Source organism: Lathyrus oleraceus, chromosome 6 (genome assembly GCF_024323335.1).
Source record: "Lathyrus oleraceus cultivar Zhongwan6 chromosome 6, CAAS_Psat_ZW6_1.0, whole genome shotgun sequence".
In the NCBI taxonomy this organism is placed as follows: Eukaryota; Viridiplantae; Streptophyta; class Magnoliopsida; order Fabales; family Fabaceae; genus Lathyrus; species Lathyrus oleraceus.
Genome location: NC_066584.1, coordinates 322,215,802 through 322,234,917, shown reverse-complemented (window position 1 = coordinate 322,234,917; position 19,116 = coordinate 322,215,802). Strand labels below are relative to the sequence as shown.

The following is a 19,116-nucleotide window of genomic DNA, read 5'->3' as shown; positions in this document are numbered from 1 at the left end:
TCGAGAAGAAAGAAATTTTTTATGTTGAATTGGAAAGCGTAGTTGATTCTAGAGTGAATATAATAGTTGAGAAAAACAAAAATTATTGTCAATAATAATGTAATTAATGATAATACTGACATGGATGAATGTGAAGTAGAAGATAGTAAAAACGATTGAGAGAAGGTTACAATTGAGTGTGTCTCTAGTATGTTTGTTGAGAAATGGTTTGATCGAGGTTGAGATGAACGAATGAGTCGAGGGGAGTGTGATTCTCGATGATACTAGTGAATTAGAGGGGTTTGTTGATATATCAGAATCTCAAGTAGTTCTTCAAGGAAAATATTTAGCATAATTGATAAAGTCAAAGACTTCTGAAGAATGCATTGATGAAAAGAAGGTAGAAGCAACCATGTACAAGAAAATTGTGGGATCATTGAGGTACTTATGAAATAGTAGTCCTCATATTTGCTATGCAGAGTAAGTATAATTACCATGCTCATGAGTGAGCCTAGGAACCCTCTGATTTATTTGTACTATATATAAATACTCTTTAAGGTATAACCAAATATTTTGAAGAATCTGATTTTATGTCATAATATATTTGTTTTCTTCATGAGGTTTGACTTGAAGAAATCTTATGTAAAATGCTATTTGGATCATGAAACTTTCTTCATGAGGTTTATTTCTATTTATGATTGTGATGGAATATTCAATTTACTTGTTAGCATGCAGTGTTTGGAGACTAAAGTTATGGAACAAATGGTGCAAACATTTTTTCTTTACATCATTTCCATGTCAATCTTTTTAGAAACTATATACAAATAATAGATTTTCAATATGATGTGTCAAAACTCAATGCAATTTGCTTATGCCTATTGAGATCACTTAGATATTTTGTGGAGTTGTATTCTTGTACATCAAGTAACTCTTGTGAATATGTTCTTTGGACAGTGTTTGCTTTTGCATTTAGGGCAGAGTCATTCCCTCTTAGCAATGTTACAACCTGCACCGCCCATCAAACAAACTATCATCATTCATCATATAGGGTTCGAACTCTGACTCTTACGATTCTTTGTGTGAGTTTGTAGTAGTTAAATATGTAATTAATAAAACAAGAAAGTGTCGCAATTCATTTGCCTGATTCATGCGAGGACGTAAGATAGGTGATTGTTCGACACACATTGACGCAGTTAAACCGACGCATTCTATTTGTCCTTGATCATAGTCATCTCCAAGAGAAGGATCAACAACGTCCTTGACATTATTAGCATCAAGCAAAGGTTTCGCCCACGTCACAATACTCTGCATTTCAACCACTGGCTTACGCCCGGTTATGATCACCAAAAGTAGAACACCGAAAGAATAAACATCAGTTTTCTCATCCACTATGCCATGCATGAAATATTCAGGTGCAAAATACCTAACAATTTAAGTAATTAGTCGCGCGAACATTCAAAACACTGTCATTAGTAGTTTCTGATTTGCATACCCAAATGTGCCTTCAAATGTGGATACATTATGGTGAGTCAATTGTTCTGGTAACCACTTTGCAAGCCCAAAGTCACAAATCTGGATAAAATAAAATACTTCTTAGTAAAGGCGCGAGGCGAGACGAAAAAGGAAGATTCTCTGTGAAGATTAATAAAAACCTGTGGCTCGAAATTCTCCGTGAGCAGGATATTCTCTGCCTTGATATCTCTATGAATTATCCGTCTTTCGCAATTCTCGTGCAGATAGAGAAGACCATCGGCTATTCCAAGAGCGACTTTATACCTTTTACTCCAATCTAATTTAGGTTTATTCGAACCTGAAATACACCATTAGAAATAAACAATAAATACATTTCAAGTTTAAAGAGTGTTGACAGCCAAAGTCTAACGGAAGTGGTTGATGCGCAGCGCGCGCGTGTGTGAGACGAACCAGAACCATGAAGAACGGATCCTAAGCTTCCTAGTGTAGACAATTCAAAGACAATGTGCATTTCTCCATCTACACAACATCCAACAAGCTTTGCAGTATTAGGATGATCAACATGAGCAATAATTCCTAACTCAGATAGAAAGCCGGCCGTCTTCTCATCTGTGCTGCCCGTAGTCAATTTCTTCACCGCTATTAGTCGTCCATTTTGCAAAGAACCCTTGTAAACCTCAGAAAAACCACCTCTTCCAATCAAATTTTCTACAAGTTAAACGAACAATTAAGTCAATACCAGAGTCATCAAGTTTTTAGAGGTTACGTGTAGGTTAGTCACAATTTAATCCTGACAAAACAATCAGAGATCCTATTTAACCACGATTTAACCTTGACAAATTTTGGACCCTGATCATATTCTTAACAAAGCAATCGTTATAACAATAAACTAGGACGACTCGCGCAGAATATTCCATACTGTGGCTGAAATTGTCGGTTGCACTTCTGAGGTCAGAGAGGCTGAAAGTCACCCAAGAAGACCTGAATTTGCATATATTACTCTTAACTTGAGTCTCCCTAGTGCTTTTGCTTTTCCACTTTGGTATCTTTGGCACATTGATAGCTATAGGAGGGATAGAAGATAGGCGTTTAATTGGTTTTTTCTTCCACAATTTGAAAAATTTCCCCCAATGCGACCGCGCCCTCGAATCCGAACAACTCGTTTCCGATTCAGGTGACGCAGGATCATCAAAGCCTCTAACACAGGCCTCCAAGACTCCTCGTGGAGATGCCTCGTCTTCTTTATCTTTCTCAAGGTCCATATTTCTCAAGTCTATTTTCATAAAATCATAATCAAAAACACATAAAATTCAAAAAGTACATGTAGTTTTAGAAAATTAAGAACCTAGAGCAGAAGCAGAAGAACCAAGGAGAGTTCCAAGTGTCGGTGGGTTAGGATTTAAAGCATTATCGAGAGTTTTTCTCCTACAATTAATGCACATAATCTTAAGATATTAGAAACCTTACACAGAAAATAAAACTGTAAATTTGCTAGAAGAAGAAAAAAACATGCATACCATAGTTCATGACCCAGACCCTTCTTCGCCATGAAAGCTAAAACAAATGAAAGATTAATTGTTTTTGTTTCTTTTGTTACAAGTTTCTATGAATTAAACAAATTGAAGTATGAGATTCATAGTTGCAGAAAGTTGATATTGATTGATTTTGTTGCAATGTTGAATTCGGATGATGAATTGGTAGAGAAACTTGGCAGCAATACAAGAATTATAGCGAATTGTGCTCTTGACCGTTGGGTTTGTTTTGGATTATATATTTTGAGTCATGCGTGAGTCACAAGTTAACTTCTCAATTTTAGATTTTACAAATACAATATTATTATTTTATTTTACAAAACATATAACATGTAGGGGTACTCATGGATTCACATATATCCAAAACGATATCTACATAAACCCAACATAGATTAGTATTTAAATTAATTTATATAGTTTACATAGATTTTGATTCTATTCAGAATCTCAAAATTGGTTCATTTTTATAAAACTGTATGCTAATTGTGTATCACATATGTTAGATTGGTTTTGTCTATATTGAATCCAACATTAACATTGTGTCAATTGAATATTATTAATTGAACTTGTTTGTGGATGATGGTGAAGATTCAAAGTCGCGATCCGACAAATATATATATATATATATATATATATATATATATATATATATAATATATATATATATATATATATATATATATATATATATATATATATATATATATATATATATATATATATATATTACCACTTTTTGAGTTGAGTAAGAATCGACATTTTTTACCATTGGTTAAGTCACTTCAAGAAATTGCTTCATACTAGCAACTCCAACAATGAGTTTCTAGACTTCAAAAACCTGATATTCTCCTTCACTCTCTCCCGACCACATTTGTTTGTTTCCACCTTGGTCCATATGTGGTGGCAAAATCGATTGAATTTTCAACACGAAAATACCAGGGACATAGTTCTTAAACTTATTATAATTCCATGTTCCAGTATTTGTTACCACTTCATTAAGTTTCCAATTATAATCTCTTGTGGAATGATGATAACAATTTCACTCAATGCTTGGTTTGCGTTCCACAATTTATCCTTCTAGAAACTGATACTTTTCCCATCACCAATGGCCCAAGTTCGATGCTTATAAAGGGAAGGCCACAACTGAACAATATGCTTCCACAATGTCGAATCTGTAGAACTAGCTACCACATGTTCTTGCACCTTATTTCCCTAAAAGCACTTGAGCCCATAATCTATTCTCTCCTTGAGCCAAAGACCAACCTAACTTGATTATTCAAGCCTCTTTCACAGTACATAGCTTCCTTAATCCTATCCCACCCCTACTTTTTGGTAAGGTTAAAGTTTCCCAACCTATTAAGTGTAACTTTCTTTCTTGGCTATTATCACCCTAAATGAAAGCTCTTTGAAACCTCTCAACAGCCTTTAAACAGCTCTTCAGAATTGGCATTGTCCTCATATGATATATAGGTATCGCTTGCACCATTGAATTAGCGAGGGTGATTCAACCCGCTAGGGATAGTTGTTGAGATTTCCACCATGCAAGATGATTTTTAACATTCTCCGTTAAGTAATGGAACCCCTAAATAATTGCCAAGATTTAATGATTCATGGAATCCTGACATATTTACCATCATGTTTCTATCATCCAGCCCAACATTCTTAGAGAAGAAAATTGAAGTTTTTGATAAGTACACTTGTTGTCTTGACATGTCGTAAACGTATTAAATGTAATCCCATCATCGAAATGTTTCATAGTCTTCTTCTGAACATGTGTGCTGACGAGACAAGTTATGGTATGACGAAGCTTATAAGGGATCCGAGTTTGCGTGTGTCCACAAGGGAAAATATAATTGTTAATCTTATGACTTATTTCTCTAGTTGGTATGAATCCTTCGGCTGTAATCGCTAATGAATATGAGGAGTGGGGCGCTTGGAAACCTTTTTCAACCCTTGACATTTAAAACTTACCGTCACTTTCCCATTAAACGTCTTCATTCCCTCTTCCTTTAGATCATTAATTAAATATATTCATAGTGTCTTATTCAAAGTTTTTTCCTTTTGTTCCTCTTTTCCACTTTATCGATATCTCACAACCATGTACCTTCCTCTACTCAACTTTTCCTTTAACATTTCCCGTTTTCTAGATAGGATGAATGATAATGTTGTTGATCTAGTGAGTGATTCTGAGAGCGATACTTCTTCCACTTTAAGAATGGGGATATCACTTAATTCTCATATCCCTCATATTGATCATGATCGGCTATAACTAGAGGTCATACCGTTATTTGATGATTCTGATTCGAAAAGGGTATCCAGGGCCTCTCTAGAATAAGGGGCTTCTTCACCCGACTTATTAGAAGCCATCTTATCAAGTGTCGACAGAGAGGTTACTCGTGTTGAGGTTCCTGTGCACCATATCATCTTAATCGAAGAGAAAATACAAATCAACCGACAAAGGAGAGAACACACTAAGGATTATATTCAACTTTGTCTGAGAACCAATAATTGTGAACCCATCGATGATCCCTTGGAATGATTGGCTCTTCTGGTGGAGCCAAAAAAGATGATATGCAGTTCTTTTGACGACTATGCAATCCCACTCTACGAGTGTATGTTCATAAGAATAGGAATACCACTATGAAAAAATGCGTAAATTATGATTGTTTTATTAGGTCGGTTAAAGAAACCACCATAATTGAACGATATTATTCAATTTACGGCGGTTCAAACTACTATTATTTACGTAGACTTTTCCAATTCAAAGTAGCTCTCACTTTTCGTTTTCTTCTTATTTTTATCTTTTTTTCCCTATTTATTTTTACCTTTTTTTATAGATTTTGTTTCTCAAAAAATTAAATGTATCATTTTTTTTTATTATAAAAACCTCTTAACACGTGTAATGAAATAAATTTTTATTAACATTAATATATAAAAAATATTTTAAAAAAAAATAGAAGACTCTCTCTCTCACTCTCTCTCTCTTACACTTCTCTTTCTTTCTCTCATGCAAAAATTCTATCTATGTTAAAACAATTGAACCGATTGGTCATTGCTTCTGAGATTTTCCGAACATCTACCGCCATAAACTCCTCTTTATTTCATCTGTGCATTTCACTATTTTGGGGTTGTTCAATTTTTCTTTGGATGAAGGAAGAAATGATAGGGTTCAAATATTAAAATAGATCGAGTACAACACATTTTCTTTTAATGGACATGATTGAATTTCATTTTACTTAATATTTAATACTTTCTCATTGTGATAGTGAAGGGGATTTTTAATAATACCTTGTTTCTTTCAAAACACAAATCGGAAACAAAATTGGTCTTCAGGTGAGACCTGATTTCGCCATGAAGCTTGATATATTTACATAAAGAAACATATGGAAGATTATAATGAAATTTCTGAGGTAGTTGATACTGCTACATGTGGTTTCTCTATGGAAATGGTCGCCGGTATGAACTTTTTCTCTTGCATTAAGATGATGTTTAGATTCTAGTGTATTATAATGTGATAATGTAGTATAATCTATCTGCATCATTTTATGATGATATGTCTACAAGGGCTCATGTTCACCTTATGAGATAATTGTTTTCCCTTTCTAACCTCCATGCTTCACTATCAACTCCAATTGCCTCATAGAATGATATATCATAAAATAAAGTTGCAACTTCATAAGATATGTGATAATTTCTTTTATACTGATTTTTAGACATTATATAAAACTTATTTTTGGAGAGTCACCTAGATATTTTTCTAATGAAAAGCTAGAAAAGGTTTAGTCCAAGAAATACTTAAAGATGGCCACTTTGTTGCAATTAAACAGATAAAATTTAATGGCTCTCCCACATATAAATTATTGTTTTAAGCTCTGTTTTTGAATAGGATTTTGTACTTTTAGTAATGTGAAGATGCTAGTACACAACTGATATATGTAATAATTTATTGGGTTCCTGCTTGCATCATTTACATTGTACGGTATTGAGTATTCACCAAATTCCAACAATTATTGCTTAGACCTTTATTGTTTACTATATTAATCTGAATATTTTTTATTAAAATCCATTCATAGAGAACAAAAAGGTATTAACACGAAACTCTATTAATTATTGTATATCTAGTATTTTGTGTTTTTCTACTCTTGTTTAGTTAATTTTAATGTCAGAGAGTTGGCTTAGGTTTAAGGTTAAACATTCAATAATAAAGATGTTTAGACAATAGAATGAATGTATTAGATAATGAAAACAATAGTGATTTTTTTTGTTGGTGATATTTCTCTTTTTAAGATTGATAATGGAGGACTAAATGGAAGTCCTTATACACCTCATTGTTTGTGAGATCAACATTTGTATGAGAAACCTGTAGTAGTTGCTGACGTGGATGAGAGTATGTATGCTATTTAATATGCATGTCCTAACCTTTGATTTTATCTTATGCAGAATCTTGGCCATATGTTCCTGTTTTAATATATAATTTATATTAACTTAATATTGTTGCTCTCATATTATGAATCAACTTAATTGAGAGTCATATTAGATTTTTACTAGATATTAATTTATTGATTAATCACATTTGTTCTCTGATAGGTTTTTTCTTCATTTTTTAAAGCACTATCGGGTAAAATCATGTGGGCTTTCTATTTATTAGGTATTAGAAAAATGTGTAAAAATATATGATGCTTCTTTCTATTTATTTGGTTATGTATTTTTTTTTCTTGTTTAAAAACTGAGATTATTGACATATCAATCTTTAGGAAAAGAAACTGAGATGATGGACAAGATATGAGCATCTCAATGAGCCACTTCACATATTGATTAAGGATGATTTACATGCTAATATTGTTGACATGAGGCTTAGGCAGACTTATGATTTTATAGAAGAAATGCTAACATTTGTGGTAAGTTCCTTCACTATGAGTATTCATCTTCTCAGATAAGCATTAGATTGTGTGAGGTGTCTTTGTACTAATCTACTCTACTTTGTTTTAAAATTGGCACTAAGATACTGATTGCTAAATGTTTGTACATATTTAGAAGATTTACAACTCTTAATAAAATGTGAAGAAACAAATGTTTAATGGTTGTAAGGTATGTTACTTAATTCTCTAAATATGAGTAATGTCATTTGATTATTTGAAGTTAGATACAAAAGTTCTCAACCTATATTTTAAGAGACAAAGCTTATGTACAATTCCATTTGTATCGGTGTTTCTGTTTCAACTAATAATTGGATTGATGTATTCTTATTCATCAAACTTATCAAATGATTATGTACTTTACAATTTTATTAGTGTAATTACAATTTTAAATAGGTTGACTCTCTGTAAGGATCCATAAATAATCCTTGCTTAAAAAGTGGATCGTACATGCTTTATACATGATCTGGTCACATATGATCATGTCATTTATGTTTTTAAGTTTTTCAAAATTGAGACTTTCAAGATATTCCTTAAAACATGGAACTAACTTGTTCATGTAACTTATCGTTTTGTTAACCATTAAGGTATTTTTGAATTAAAAAATAAGATGTTAAACTATAAACATTTGAGTTCCAATACTCCGTCCATGCTTGTTTATATTGGGGTTTTCTCTAATTTCTCATGGTTTATTTCATGCTGAGGTATCTCTCAAGTTTTCATTTATGAGATTAGCTATTGGGTTTAGCTTGGTTCAACTCCTTGTAAGTTAAGTTATTTTATGCTTTATATATTACAAAAATTGGCAAGTAATTTTTCTTGAATACATTATAACATTGTAACATATAAATGTATATGATGCATAAGAGTTTATAAACCATAACAGGTCTATTTAACCTTTTTTTTCAAGAATTTGATTCACTTTGTGTTCTTTGGTATAAGACTTAGTTTTATCAAATAATGTAAGCATATGCATGCATATGATGCATAAGAGTTTATGAATCATGCCAAGTTTCTTTAACCTTAACGGTAGAAGAAAAGATAGACAAAACCAAATCTTGGAATTATGATATGTCATAGTTTATTGTCATTTTTCGCAATCCCATTATTGCTTGCATTTGGAGGAGTGATTGGATACCATTTTAGATCTAAGTTTTAGGCCCCTCTGCTACAAAGAGATATCCTAAAAATACTAAAGAGACTCAACAACTTCCGTGGTATAGGAGAACATTGTTTCAAAAGTTTGTTGGAGTTTCCGAGTTTCCGCGTTAGATCGAACACTGTTACACCATTTGAACAACTTTCTTCTTGATATTTAGTGATATCTGTTTCCGAGTTTTGTTGACATTTGTTTGTTATATATCCCATAATGTTAAAAGGGAGTGAGTAATTAATGTCAATCACAGAGCAACATTGACTACCATTGATGAATTCTTCCCTTTGGAAAGTGAAGTATATACAGTATGAAAACTATTTATTCCCTAGTTGAACTCTTCAACAAAATGTATGTTTAGGTGGGGGGAAAAGTAAAACACACTTTGATTTATTTTCTTCTCATAATGTCTACATCAAGTGCATTAAGTCATAAAACTTGAATGAGAATGACATTGTTATAAATTTTATGTACTACATTTAACAGAGAAATATTTATTAAATTCTATTGTACAAAATGGATTGTTAATAAGTGGCGCCTTTTTATTTTGATATTACGAACTCTCATTGACTTTCGGGGGCAAGAGGGCGAAAATAGTTTTATTGGGAAGTTTTTTTTTCCTGATTTTTTATAATATTAACAGTTTCTTATGTTGGAGTAGTTGGTGTTTTTTCTGTTACTTTTTATTTGATCTGGGTGTTCATTTATTTGTTTTTGACTAATTTGATATTATATTAAAGGTGTGTTCTTTAATTCAACTATTGCAAATTTTGTTACTATATTGAATCTATTTATTATAAAGTTAAAAAATTGATATAACTAGGCATAATTGCATAATAAGAGAAAAGAAATCTAATTTGGGTTTAATTTTTTTCTATAAAATTGTCAATTATGGCGGTTCCAACACACATTATCTACAACAAAAAACCGTCAATTTAGTTAATGTATATTATGGTCTTTCGTGTGGCGGTTAATGTGAAACCGCCATTTTCTACCGCCAAATATATTGGAAAATGCCATTTTCGTAATTATGGCACTTGAAACCGCCATAATTACCCAATTTTAGTGTAGTGTTAGGTTGTCTTTTTTTTTTTTTTACTTTGAAGTATTTGTCCTGAAGAATTTAAAAGTTTCCCTACTAACCTCTATCTGAGATCTTGGGTTTACATGAGGGATTTTTTTGTTTTGAGTTAAATGTAAGTCTTAGAAGCCTTCCCTTGTGTTGTTCTTCAATCTGTTCCATCTGATGTTTTCCTCCCAAGACAACTTCCGGGACCAAAGGCTCATTAGCCTCCACTCGAATAATCCTTAGTTTGACCCCTTCACCCCTTGAATGGGGAGATTTTATGGGGAGCTTCTTGATGGTAAGGCCTTTCATGTCTATAACTCATCTCGCTTTTTTATATCCCGATGTCGAGTCTCCTTGCTTCTGTTGGGGGTCCTTCCCAAAGTTTTTGTGTTCTCTTCACTTTAATCAGGACGTCAACTCCTATCGCATCAGGTTGGGTCCTCTTTCCCCTGATGACGCAATGATGAAGGAAAACTTACATTATTGGTTTCAGGGGCTCGACTATGAGTAAAGGTTTGGCCCGGTGAGGTGCCCCCTACCGAAGTGAGGAAAAGGTGAATATATGCTTACTCTATTGTGAGTGATGTCAATAAAGGGTTGAAGGAGAATTGCGATCCAAAATGCAGCGAAATTTAAAATTTCTCCTTTAGTGATCCTTACGAATGGACATGATCAGTGATAGAATCGTTACCCCTTGTGGCGATTGAAACCTTTGATGCAAATCTAAGGAGTGATCATGAATGTTGAATGGTGACAACGCCTCTACTCAGTCCACACGAACAAATTCCTTCAATCTCAGTGCTAGCTGCTACGAATGAAGGCTTTGAGTGTGAGAGAGAGAGAAAGAGAGAGAAATAGAGAGAGAGAGAGAGAGAGAGAGAGAGAGAGAGAGAAATGAAATTTCATATGAACAAATGCTTATGTACAAGGGTTCTATTTATAGAACCACTTGTGTGGGCTGTAAGCTAAAAAGCTCACTTAAGTGTATATGGCCCATATCTTATGATATACCAAAATCACTTAAGCATGTGGTACCTTACCATATTTCATATTCTACTTAAGTGCCCGTACCTTACGATGTTCTACAATTCACTTAAGTGCATTGTACCTTACGGTGTTCCTTATTTACTCTATCTCTCATCAATTCGTCCTTTTGTGTGTGGTATATAAAATCACGTATTTATATTAAATCACGTATTTAACATAATAAATAGTGAGCGGTATCTAGAAACACATCCCTGCTACCCAAGACATGAAAATGTCATGTGATCTGACAAATCCTTTTGTGATAATACTTATGTGTATAATTACCATTTTGCCCTTATGTCTATATTGAACACAAGGCATATATTGTGTCATCCTTGTCCAGTTCAATATTGTGCCCTTAGACATTTATCCTGTTACGCGGGATGGGCAAATTCCATCTAGGTCACTCATGTCCCTCAACATGCTTCGTGGAGTACCCATCAACTGTCTTTATGGTCATCCAGTTACAGATAACGTTTGATCAGCAATAAGGCACTCGACTCTGCATCTAGGTTTCATAGTGGTTTCAGGTCGAAGGGTGGTATACACCACTATTACCATGAGAATAACTTATGACACTTTGCATAACATTATATATAGTATTCTCATAGCGGGTCAATCCAGTATAAATATTACTCTTAATATTCATACTTATGTTTAAGACTTGATAACTCCTTATCCATGATCCATGAGATGTGATCATCAGTTTATATACATAAATGATTTAATGTTATCCTACTTTACAACAAAGCTCGACTACGAATACTTTAAGAATAATGTCCTTATGTTTAATGGGATCTCATGATTAAGTCACACTTGATACATTAAACGGACTAGCTATTCTAGGGACTTTATTAAACAAACATAATAAATAAAAAATATTTTATTATTAATAAATAATTCGATACAAATACCAAAAGTATTAGCCTCTAGGGCTTACATCAACAAGGAAGAGGAAAAATATATTTGGTGAGGATTGAGTCCTCGAGTTTTTTTAATATGTGTGATTACATTTTGCAAATAACATGGATTAGTTGGACAAACTGAATATGTTTTATGACCTTGCTAGTGCTCAAGTCACGACGCCTGTTCCGACAATCACTGTTCTTATTCCTACCTTGCTCCAATTTTGGCTACTGTATGCTTGGGATAGATTCACTTGTGGATGATGCAGCCACTTTGATTATGGAGGATCTATCCCCGCCTCCGATTTTAATAAAGAGGGCCCATGATGAAGATCAACAATCCCTCAGAGAAGACATTGTCATACCCCAAATTTTTACCACTATGTTTCATCCGAGTGAGTCCTTTTAAGTGCATACCCTGCACCAATGTAGGTCATCTGCCTTTGAGTCTTCAGATAATTCGTTTCATCTGAGTCAGTTCAATGTCATCTAAAATATAACTTATTTTAGCCCATCATCTGTTAAGTTAAATGGTAAACTCCAATGACCCAAAAGTCAAAAGAGAACCATTTTAATCTTTTTGTCCTTTTTCATCTAAGCTTATTATTTAAGTTCATTTTATTTTTCATCTTATATTTATATTAGTATTAGTATTTTTGTGTGTGTAGTTTTTAAGTATATTATTATTTCTTTTTTAGTTATTAATATTACTATTATTTTGTTTTAGTGGTTATTATTATTTATTTTTACTATTATTATAGTCATTATTAGAACTTTCTTTTTATTCATGCTTTAGGTGATTATCACTATTATTAGTCTTTATTAGTTAATATTATTTTTTGTTTTAGCTATTATTATTATTATTATTATTATTATTATTATTATTATTATTATTATTATTATTATTATTATTATTATTATTATTACAAGTTCTATTATTACTATTATTATTGTTTTAATTTTTATTGTATTTTCTAAGTCCGATCAACTCAGTCAAAAGTCCAAAAAAAACACCTAGAAGTGTGAATAGTGGAATAAAAAATGGATCAAAAAAAAAATAGAAATAAATCTTTTCATTATCATTGATTTTTAGTTACAAATTGAACTTGCCAATAATACAAATCTGAATCAATCTTTTCCTAAACTAACAAATCTGAATTAAATCTAACCTAATTTTTCACACTATATATAAAACTAAACCCTAGGTTTATGGTTTGGTCAATCATGTTTTACAAAAATCACAATCCTAAAGTTATTATTCTTCACGTTGAAGAACAACAACACTAAATTCTAAACCTAAAAGCTCTCAGCCATTGAAGCGTCACTTCCAAGCAACATCTTGTAGTCAAAGAAAAAGGGAAGAAGTTAGAGTTCAGAAACAGGAGGAAAAGGAAAATAAAAAGAAGGAAAAGAAGAACATCAAGTTTACGTGTGGGTACTGGAGAAAACCTAGTCTCTATTGGTAAGTTTTCTCTTCCCACACCATGTATGATCTTCGCATGCTATGTCTTGTTTAAGTTGTGTTTGGTCCGTGTTTACTGTTGTATTGTGATAAATGGTAGGTTTGGGTTAGGTTTACTTTCAAACATAAGATGATTTTTTAGGGTTTAAAAGTTTTCGTTTGATTTTGTGGTTTGGAGGTGTGATTGGTGTTCAGAAGGTGTTGATCCATGGTTTATGTAAGGTTTGGATGGATTGTGAGTTTGGATTAAGGTTAGGTTATGTATCTTATGGATGAAGGTTAGAGTTCTTAGTATTGTTCGGGTTCACATGAAAAGTATTAAGGTTCATTGAAATTTTGGTTAGGATTCTTATGTATGAAGGTTAGGGTTAGGTTTTTGAGTTTAGGTTATTAGGGTTCATATGGTTCATGTTAGGATTCATGGGTTTTGTATGAAGGTGGTGGCCTGCATGGTGAGGTGAGGGTTTTAAGGGTGGTCGGAGTTGGGTGGGGTCTGAGAGAGAAGAGAGAGGAGAGCATAGAAAGAGAGAGGAAAAGTAAGAGAGATAAATAGAAATGAAAATAAAGGAATTCTGAAGGAGGAGAGTTTAAATACTCCCTCCATGCGCCCTGAACTCCCCACATGTCGCTTAATGGTAGTTAAAAGATTGTCATACTTTGACCAATCCCATGCATGCACGCACACCATATATGCATTCCTCCCCCACTCCAAGTCTTTTGATCAGTCGACCCCCTGATAGTCAGCTGATCCAACGTGTCAGATGCAATCTTGACTAGCCATAGTATGTTAATTAGAGGGTTATGCTTATTTCCTTTATCTATTTATTTTATTTCTTTTCTTTTTTATTTCTTTTTTCTGACTGGGCTAGTGAATCTTGGGCCTAGCCCAATACTTCTTGCACATCCTTGTTTGCTCCTATTAGTAAAAATTAAACCCTTTTTTTGTTGCTTTATTTGTTTTTAGTTAATTTGCAATATTATTTTTTATTTATTTGTTTTAATTGCTAATTTGATTGTTTAACTTAATTTAGTCATTTTAGTTTTTACATTAGGTAATTTTATTTTATTTTCATTTTTGTTCAATTATTTTAATTAGTATATTTACTTGTAAACAATAAAAAAAAATACTAAAATATGTCTTTTAAACTATTTCATTCAAAAATTCCTAATTCTTTTAAATTCAAAAATACAAAAGCAAAATCCTTTATTTGTAAATAAATTTTTCATCTTGTACATAATCATTATCAAAAAAATTTAATCAAATTAATTCAATTCTTTTTGCAAATAATTAGGATAGGTGGATGAACATCTACTAAGTCCCCAAGTAATGGATTTGTTGGCACACGCCGCATCGATCGATTATTCAAATTCAAAACAAGTTAAAATCAACTTCAAACTCACCAAATGTCTTTTGTGCCCTTGTGCACTTATTCAAACTCTTTTCATAAAAAGGATAGGTTAAGTCATTTCAACACGAAATACAAACAAGTGCTTTCGCCTCCATCGTGTGAGCATACAAGTCAAAGTTTAAATGCAAAAACTTGACTTAAACCATATTATATAAAATCAACCAATAAACACTTTTTTTTACCGAACTACGGTGCTCTGATTTTCTCATTGCACTTGAGAATATGTAGGCACGGGATTTCAAAACCTTGACGAGCACACTAGTTAAAAAAACTTTTTTTCCTTTTTCTTTTGTAAACATCTCCTTTTGTAATTATTTTAATAAATAGAATAAAATAATTGCATACATTCACTTAACAAACGTTTAACCCTAAAATTATAGGAGGTTCCCGTTGAGTGCAATGGATGCGAGGGGTGCTAATACCTTTCCCTCGCCTAATCGACTCCTGAACCCATATTTGGTTGAGATGACCATCTTATCCTTTTTCCTTACGGTTTTTTTTCGTTATTTTCCCTTTACTAAGGAATAAATAATATTCGGTGGTGACTCGATTAGTGATTCGCGAGCGTGCAATGTGCTTGCGAGGTCGGATTTTCCCGTATGTGTGAGTGGTCATCAAGTGATCATAAGAGCTTGGTAAATAACACATAGTGATTCGCGAGCGTGCAATGCGCTTGTGAGGTCGTATGTTCCCGTATGTGAGAGTGGTCATCAAGTGATCATAAGAGCTTGGTAAATAGCACATCAAAATAATGTATTTATCCTCATTGTCAACCTTCACACCCAGTCGTGTCAAATCAGTGAGGATGTTGTTAAAAGCGTTGACATAATCTTGTAAATCACCTCCTTCATGCATCTTTAGATTATAGAGATATTGCTTCATGAATAATTTGTTCATGAGTGTCTTGGACATGTACTGATTTTCCTATTTATCTCAGACATCCTTCAGAGTTTTTAGGTTCAGGATATGATTCATCACGTCATCAGATCTTATCAAACCTACAACATTATCCTTCATCTCGTTCCAATCAATGGTTGTGATTTCCGCTTGTTTCTCATCACAAAGTGCATTCTGTAAACCTTGTTGAGCCAACAAATCCTTGACCTTCCTTTTCTATAAACAAAATTGCTTGTTCCATCAAATCGAGTCACTTTGAAAATTTGCAACTCCAGGATTAAGTGTTATATAATACCAATCGTTGGATCAGTTACACGAATACATATAAGAGTAGAGAGAAATACACAAAAACTTTGTTCATGCAGTTCAACCAAATTGCCTATGTTTGCGACTACAGAGCAACCATAGTTTCGTCTTTTTGATTCGTTATGAATTACACCCATTAGGGTTTCAATGTCCTTCGCCCCCTGCACCCCAGTTGCACCCCAATAAACAGTTGGGAAAAACACAAGGGCAAGGGTTGTGGCCGCTACAATGTCCTCCCCTTGTCCACTTGACATTACCAATTAGGCAAACTCAAGGACGGTGTAGTTTATATACAACACTCACACTCCTCAGCCAAACGAGACACATTTTTCAAAGGATAAAGTTGTGACGAGTTTCCATATCAAAAGCGGAGAATATCTCATAGACAAAGTGGTTACCATACTAGAGATTGATGAAAACATTGACACTAGAATGATGGGATGAACATACTCAAGGTTCTGACTCTTTAGTCCCTTAGCCTCGAGTTATTTGGTTGAGTTCAAGCTATCGAGTGGAATTGAGATGTTAGTGAACTTTAATTGAGTTGAGTTCGATTGTAAACTTTTTTTATCACAAACTTAAATCAAATTTTGATCGAAACAATTTTTAACCAGTCGAGATCAAATTTTGAGAAGATTTCTCAATTCATTTCAATTACAAGAATTTTTTTTAATAATATATTTTTGACATATTTAATTATTTAAATGAGTGAATCTAAACTAAAAAATGCACCTTGGATATATATGGATCCAAACCAATAAAAAAAAGTGAGGATGAGGATAGTCTTTTAAAAAATGTGGAAGAAAAATGACAATGTGCCATTTTAGGCGTATTGATAGGGCCATCTCAGTGTAACCCGGCACCGTTTCCTAATTACTCCATGACTGAACCTCTTTCCAATTTTTTTCATTCATACCCCTTCACTATCTTCATCATTTTCATTATTATGACCATTAGTAGATTAGTACCATAATTCATAACCATATATAACACTCTCTCTATCTTTGGGCTGAGGATATTATATTAATACCCTCAGCCTCTTCCCATCTCTTCATACAATTCTCAATCAATTTCATATGGTTCATGATTATGATTTTCTCTTTGTATTCTCAGATCATTCTCTCCCTTTCTCTCTCTTTTATATTCCATTTATTTAACTTTAAGAATCACTTTCACTCTTTCTTCTCCACCAACAACAATAATCATAAATGCCCTAACCCTAACCGTCCAGTTTCATCTAAACCAAAGCTTTTGATCTCTCTTCCACCCAGCCCGACGGTCCATGATATGGATCCGTTGATGGTTTGTACAGAGAGTATTGGATTTGAAAGCATGCCGTTGGTAGACGATAATGATTGTTCGATAATAGATGAAAATAATGAAGGCGGTGATGACAATAATGATGAAGATTGTTGGAGGAATACTAGGGTTGATGAAGAAAAAGATGTAAATGGTAATAATACGTTTCCACCGCCGCTTTCCTCGTTAGACGGTAACGGTCTACCGAGTTATATTCTGTTACCGGTGAGAATAAACGGAAGATTACAGCTCAACAAAATGAACGTAAAGAGACCAAAAACTGTTTACGCGGATAGAGAAAATGGACGGTTGAGATTGTTTCTAGTTACAGATCAATGTTACATAGAAGATGATGATGCGGAACAAGAGGAAGAGAAAATGGTTGAAGAGAGTAGGTATGAATATGAGGAAGAGAAAATGGTTGAAGAGAGTAGGTATGAATATGAGGAAGATGATAGGGTTAGAGAGTGGAATAATAATAATAATAATAATAATAATAATAATAATAGTGAAAATAACAAAAAGAGGTATCACTGTCACCAGCAATTGGTGAACCATCATATTCATGGAAGTCATGGCAATTTACTCATGTATGGAGTTAGTATTGTGTGACACAATTAGTACATATACATTGGAATTGCAGGTGTATGTTTTGGCCTCATTTCGATTTGTGTAAGTTGTTAACTCTATTTTGTGACTATGATATTATTGATTATGCCTCACTTGTGTTGGTGTTGTTGTAGTTCTTTCCAATTTCTAGGTTTTTTTTTATCACACTTGTGTTTTGTGATAAAAACTAGATAGAGGTTCTAGGTTGCACTCGATGTGTATACACAATAAATAAAGAGTGTTTTAATGTAATCTCGGAATCAAATTAATTAGCTATGTTGATTAATTGTCTCTTTCAACTTATAAGATACTTCTAATTTAAAAATAGAAATTAATCCCAAAAGAGTATGACTAATACACTTATGTGTGTAAGAACTTAATCACGTTGCCAAATCTAAACTTAGAGTATATCACATTAAAAAGCTACTCACTAAAGTTTAGACAAAGTTGAATTCTAAGTTGAATTTGCAAGCAAGATTGATTAGAACAATTGAAATAAAGAATGTTTTCAAAACTTATTTATTTATAATCATATTGAATAGATAGAAATAATCATACATCCTCTTATAAGCTATGATCTTTTTCTAAATCAAAGAATCACTTATTTTTGTATCGTAATTTATTCGTTCATGATCTTTTAGGCAAGACTATTTTAAAATAGTTTTTCTCGATTAAACCAATTTTCGTAGCCTCGGTTTAACTATCTAATTTTTTTAACTCGGATATCAGTCATATCATTTCAGGATACCACTAATATCTAAGACTATCTCTATTTGTGTAAGTCCTTAAAGTCAAATGCTTTTGCGAGGTGCTTTTGCCTTCCGAGGCAGGAAAAATTCCTTGGGATGAGAACTCTCTGATTCAAGTATTTCATTTGAAATGGTGTACCCGAGCAACGATTGGAGGGGGCCATCGAGATTTGGGGTGCCATCGAGTTTGACATGATGTAGGCTCGTCGTCTTGCTAGAGATTGTCGGGTACCTATAGAAGGTGCATCAGACTTGATCTGTGTCAAGTGTTAATTATGAACTTGTAGTAGTATCTTTTAGATCACCATAATAAGTACCCTAATTTGGATCAA

General features: G+C 33.2%; 2 protein-coding genes across 2 annotated transcripts in view; one reads left to right on the top strand and one right to left on the bottom strand.

Moving 5' to 3' along the window:
• Window positions 1–814: 814 nt before the first annotated feature.
• On the bottom strand, window positions 815–3,001 carry LOC127095451 (receptor-like cytosolic serine/threonine-protein kinase RBK2). Its single transcript, XM_051034138.1, has 8 exons — window positions 2,970–3,001; window positions 2,798–2,877; window positions 2,372–2,725; window positions 1,909–2,160; window positions 1,632–1,789; window positions 1,472–1,551; window positions 1,120–1,402; window positions 815–985 (listed from the first exon to the last, which is right to left on the bottom strand). The coding sequence occupies exons 1-8, from the start codon at window positions 2,999–3,001 to the stop codon at window positions 815–817; spliced, it is 1,410 nt and encodes a 469-aa protein (XP_050890095.1).
• The window catches only part of LOC127095450 (uncharacterized), a 28,995-nt gene continuing 12,878 nt past the window's right edge, over window positions 3,000–19,116 (top strand). The window contains exons 1-2 of the mRNA XM_051034137.1: window positions 3,000–3,206; window positions 17,241–17,953. Of these exons, the coding sequence (XP_050890094.1) occupies window positions 3,000–3,206; window positions 17,241–17,953 (920 nt within the window). The remainder of the gene's footprint in view (window positions 3,207–17,240; window positions 17,954–19,116) is intronic.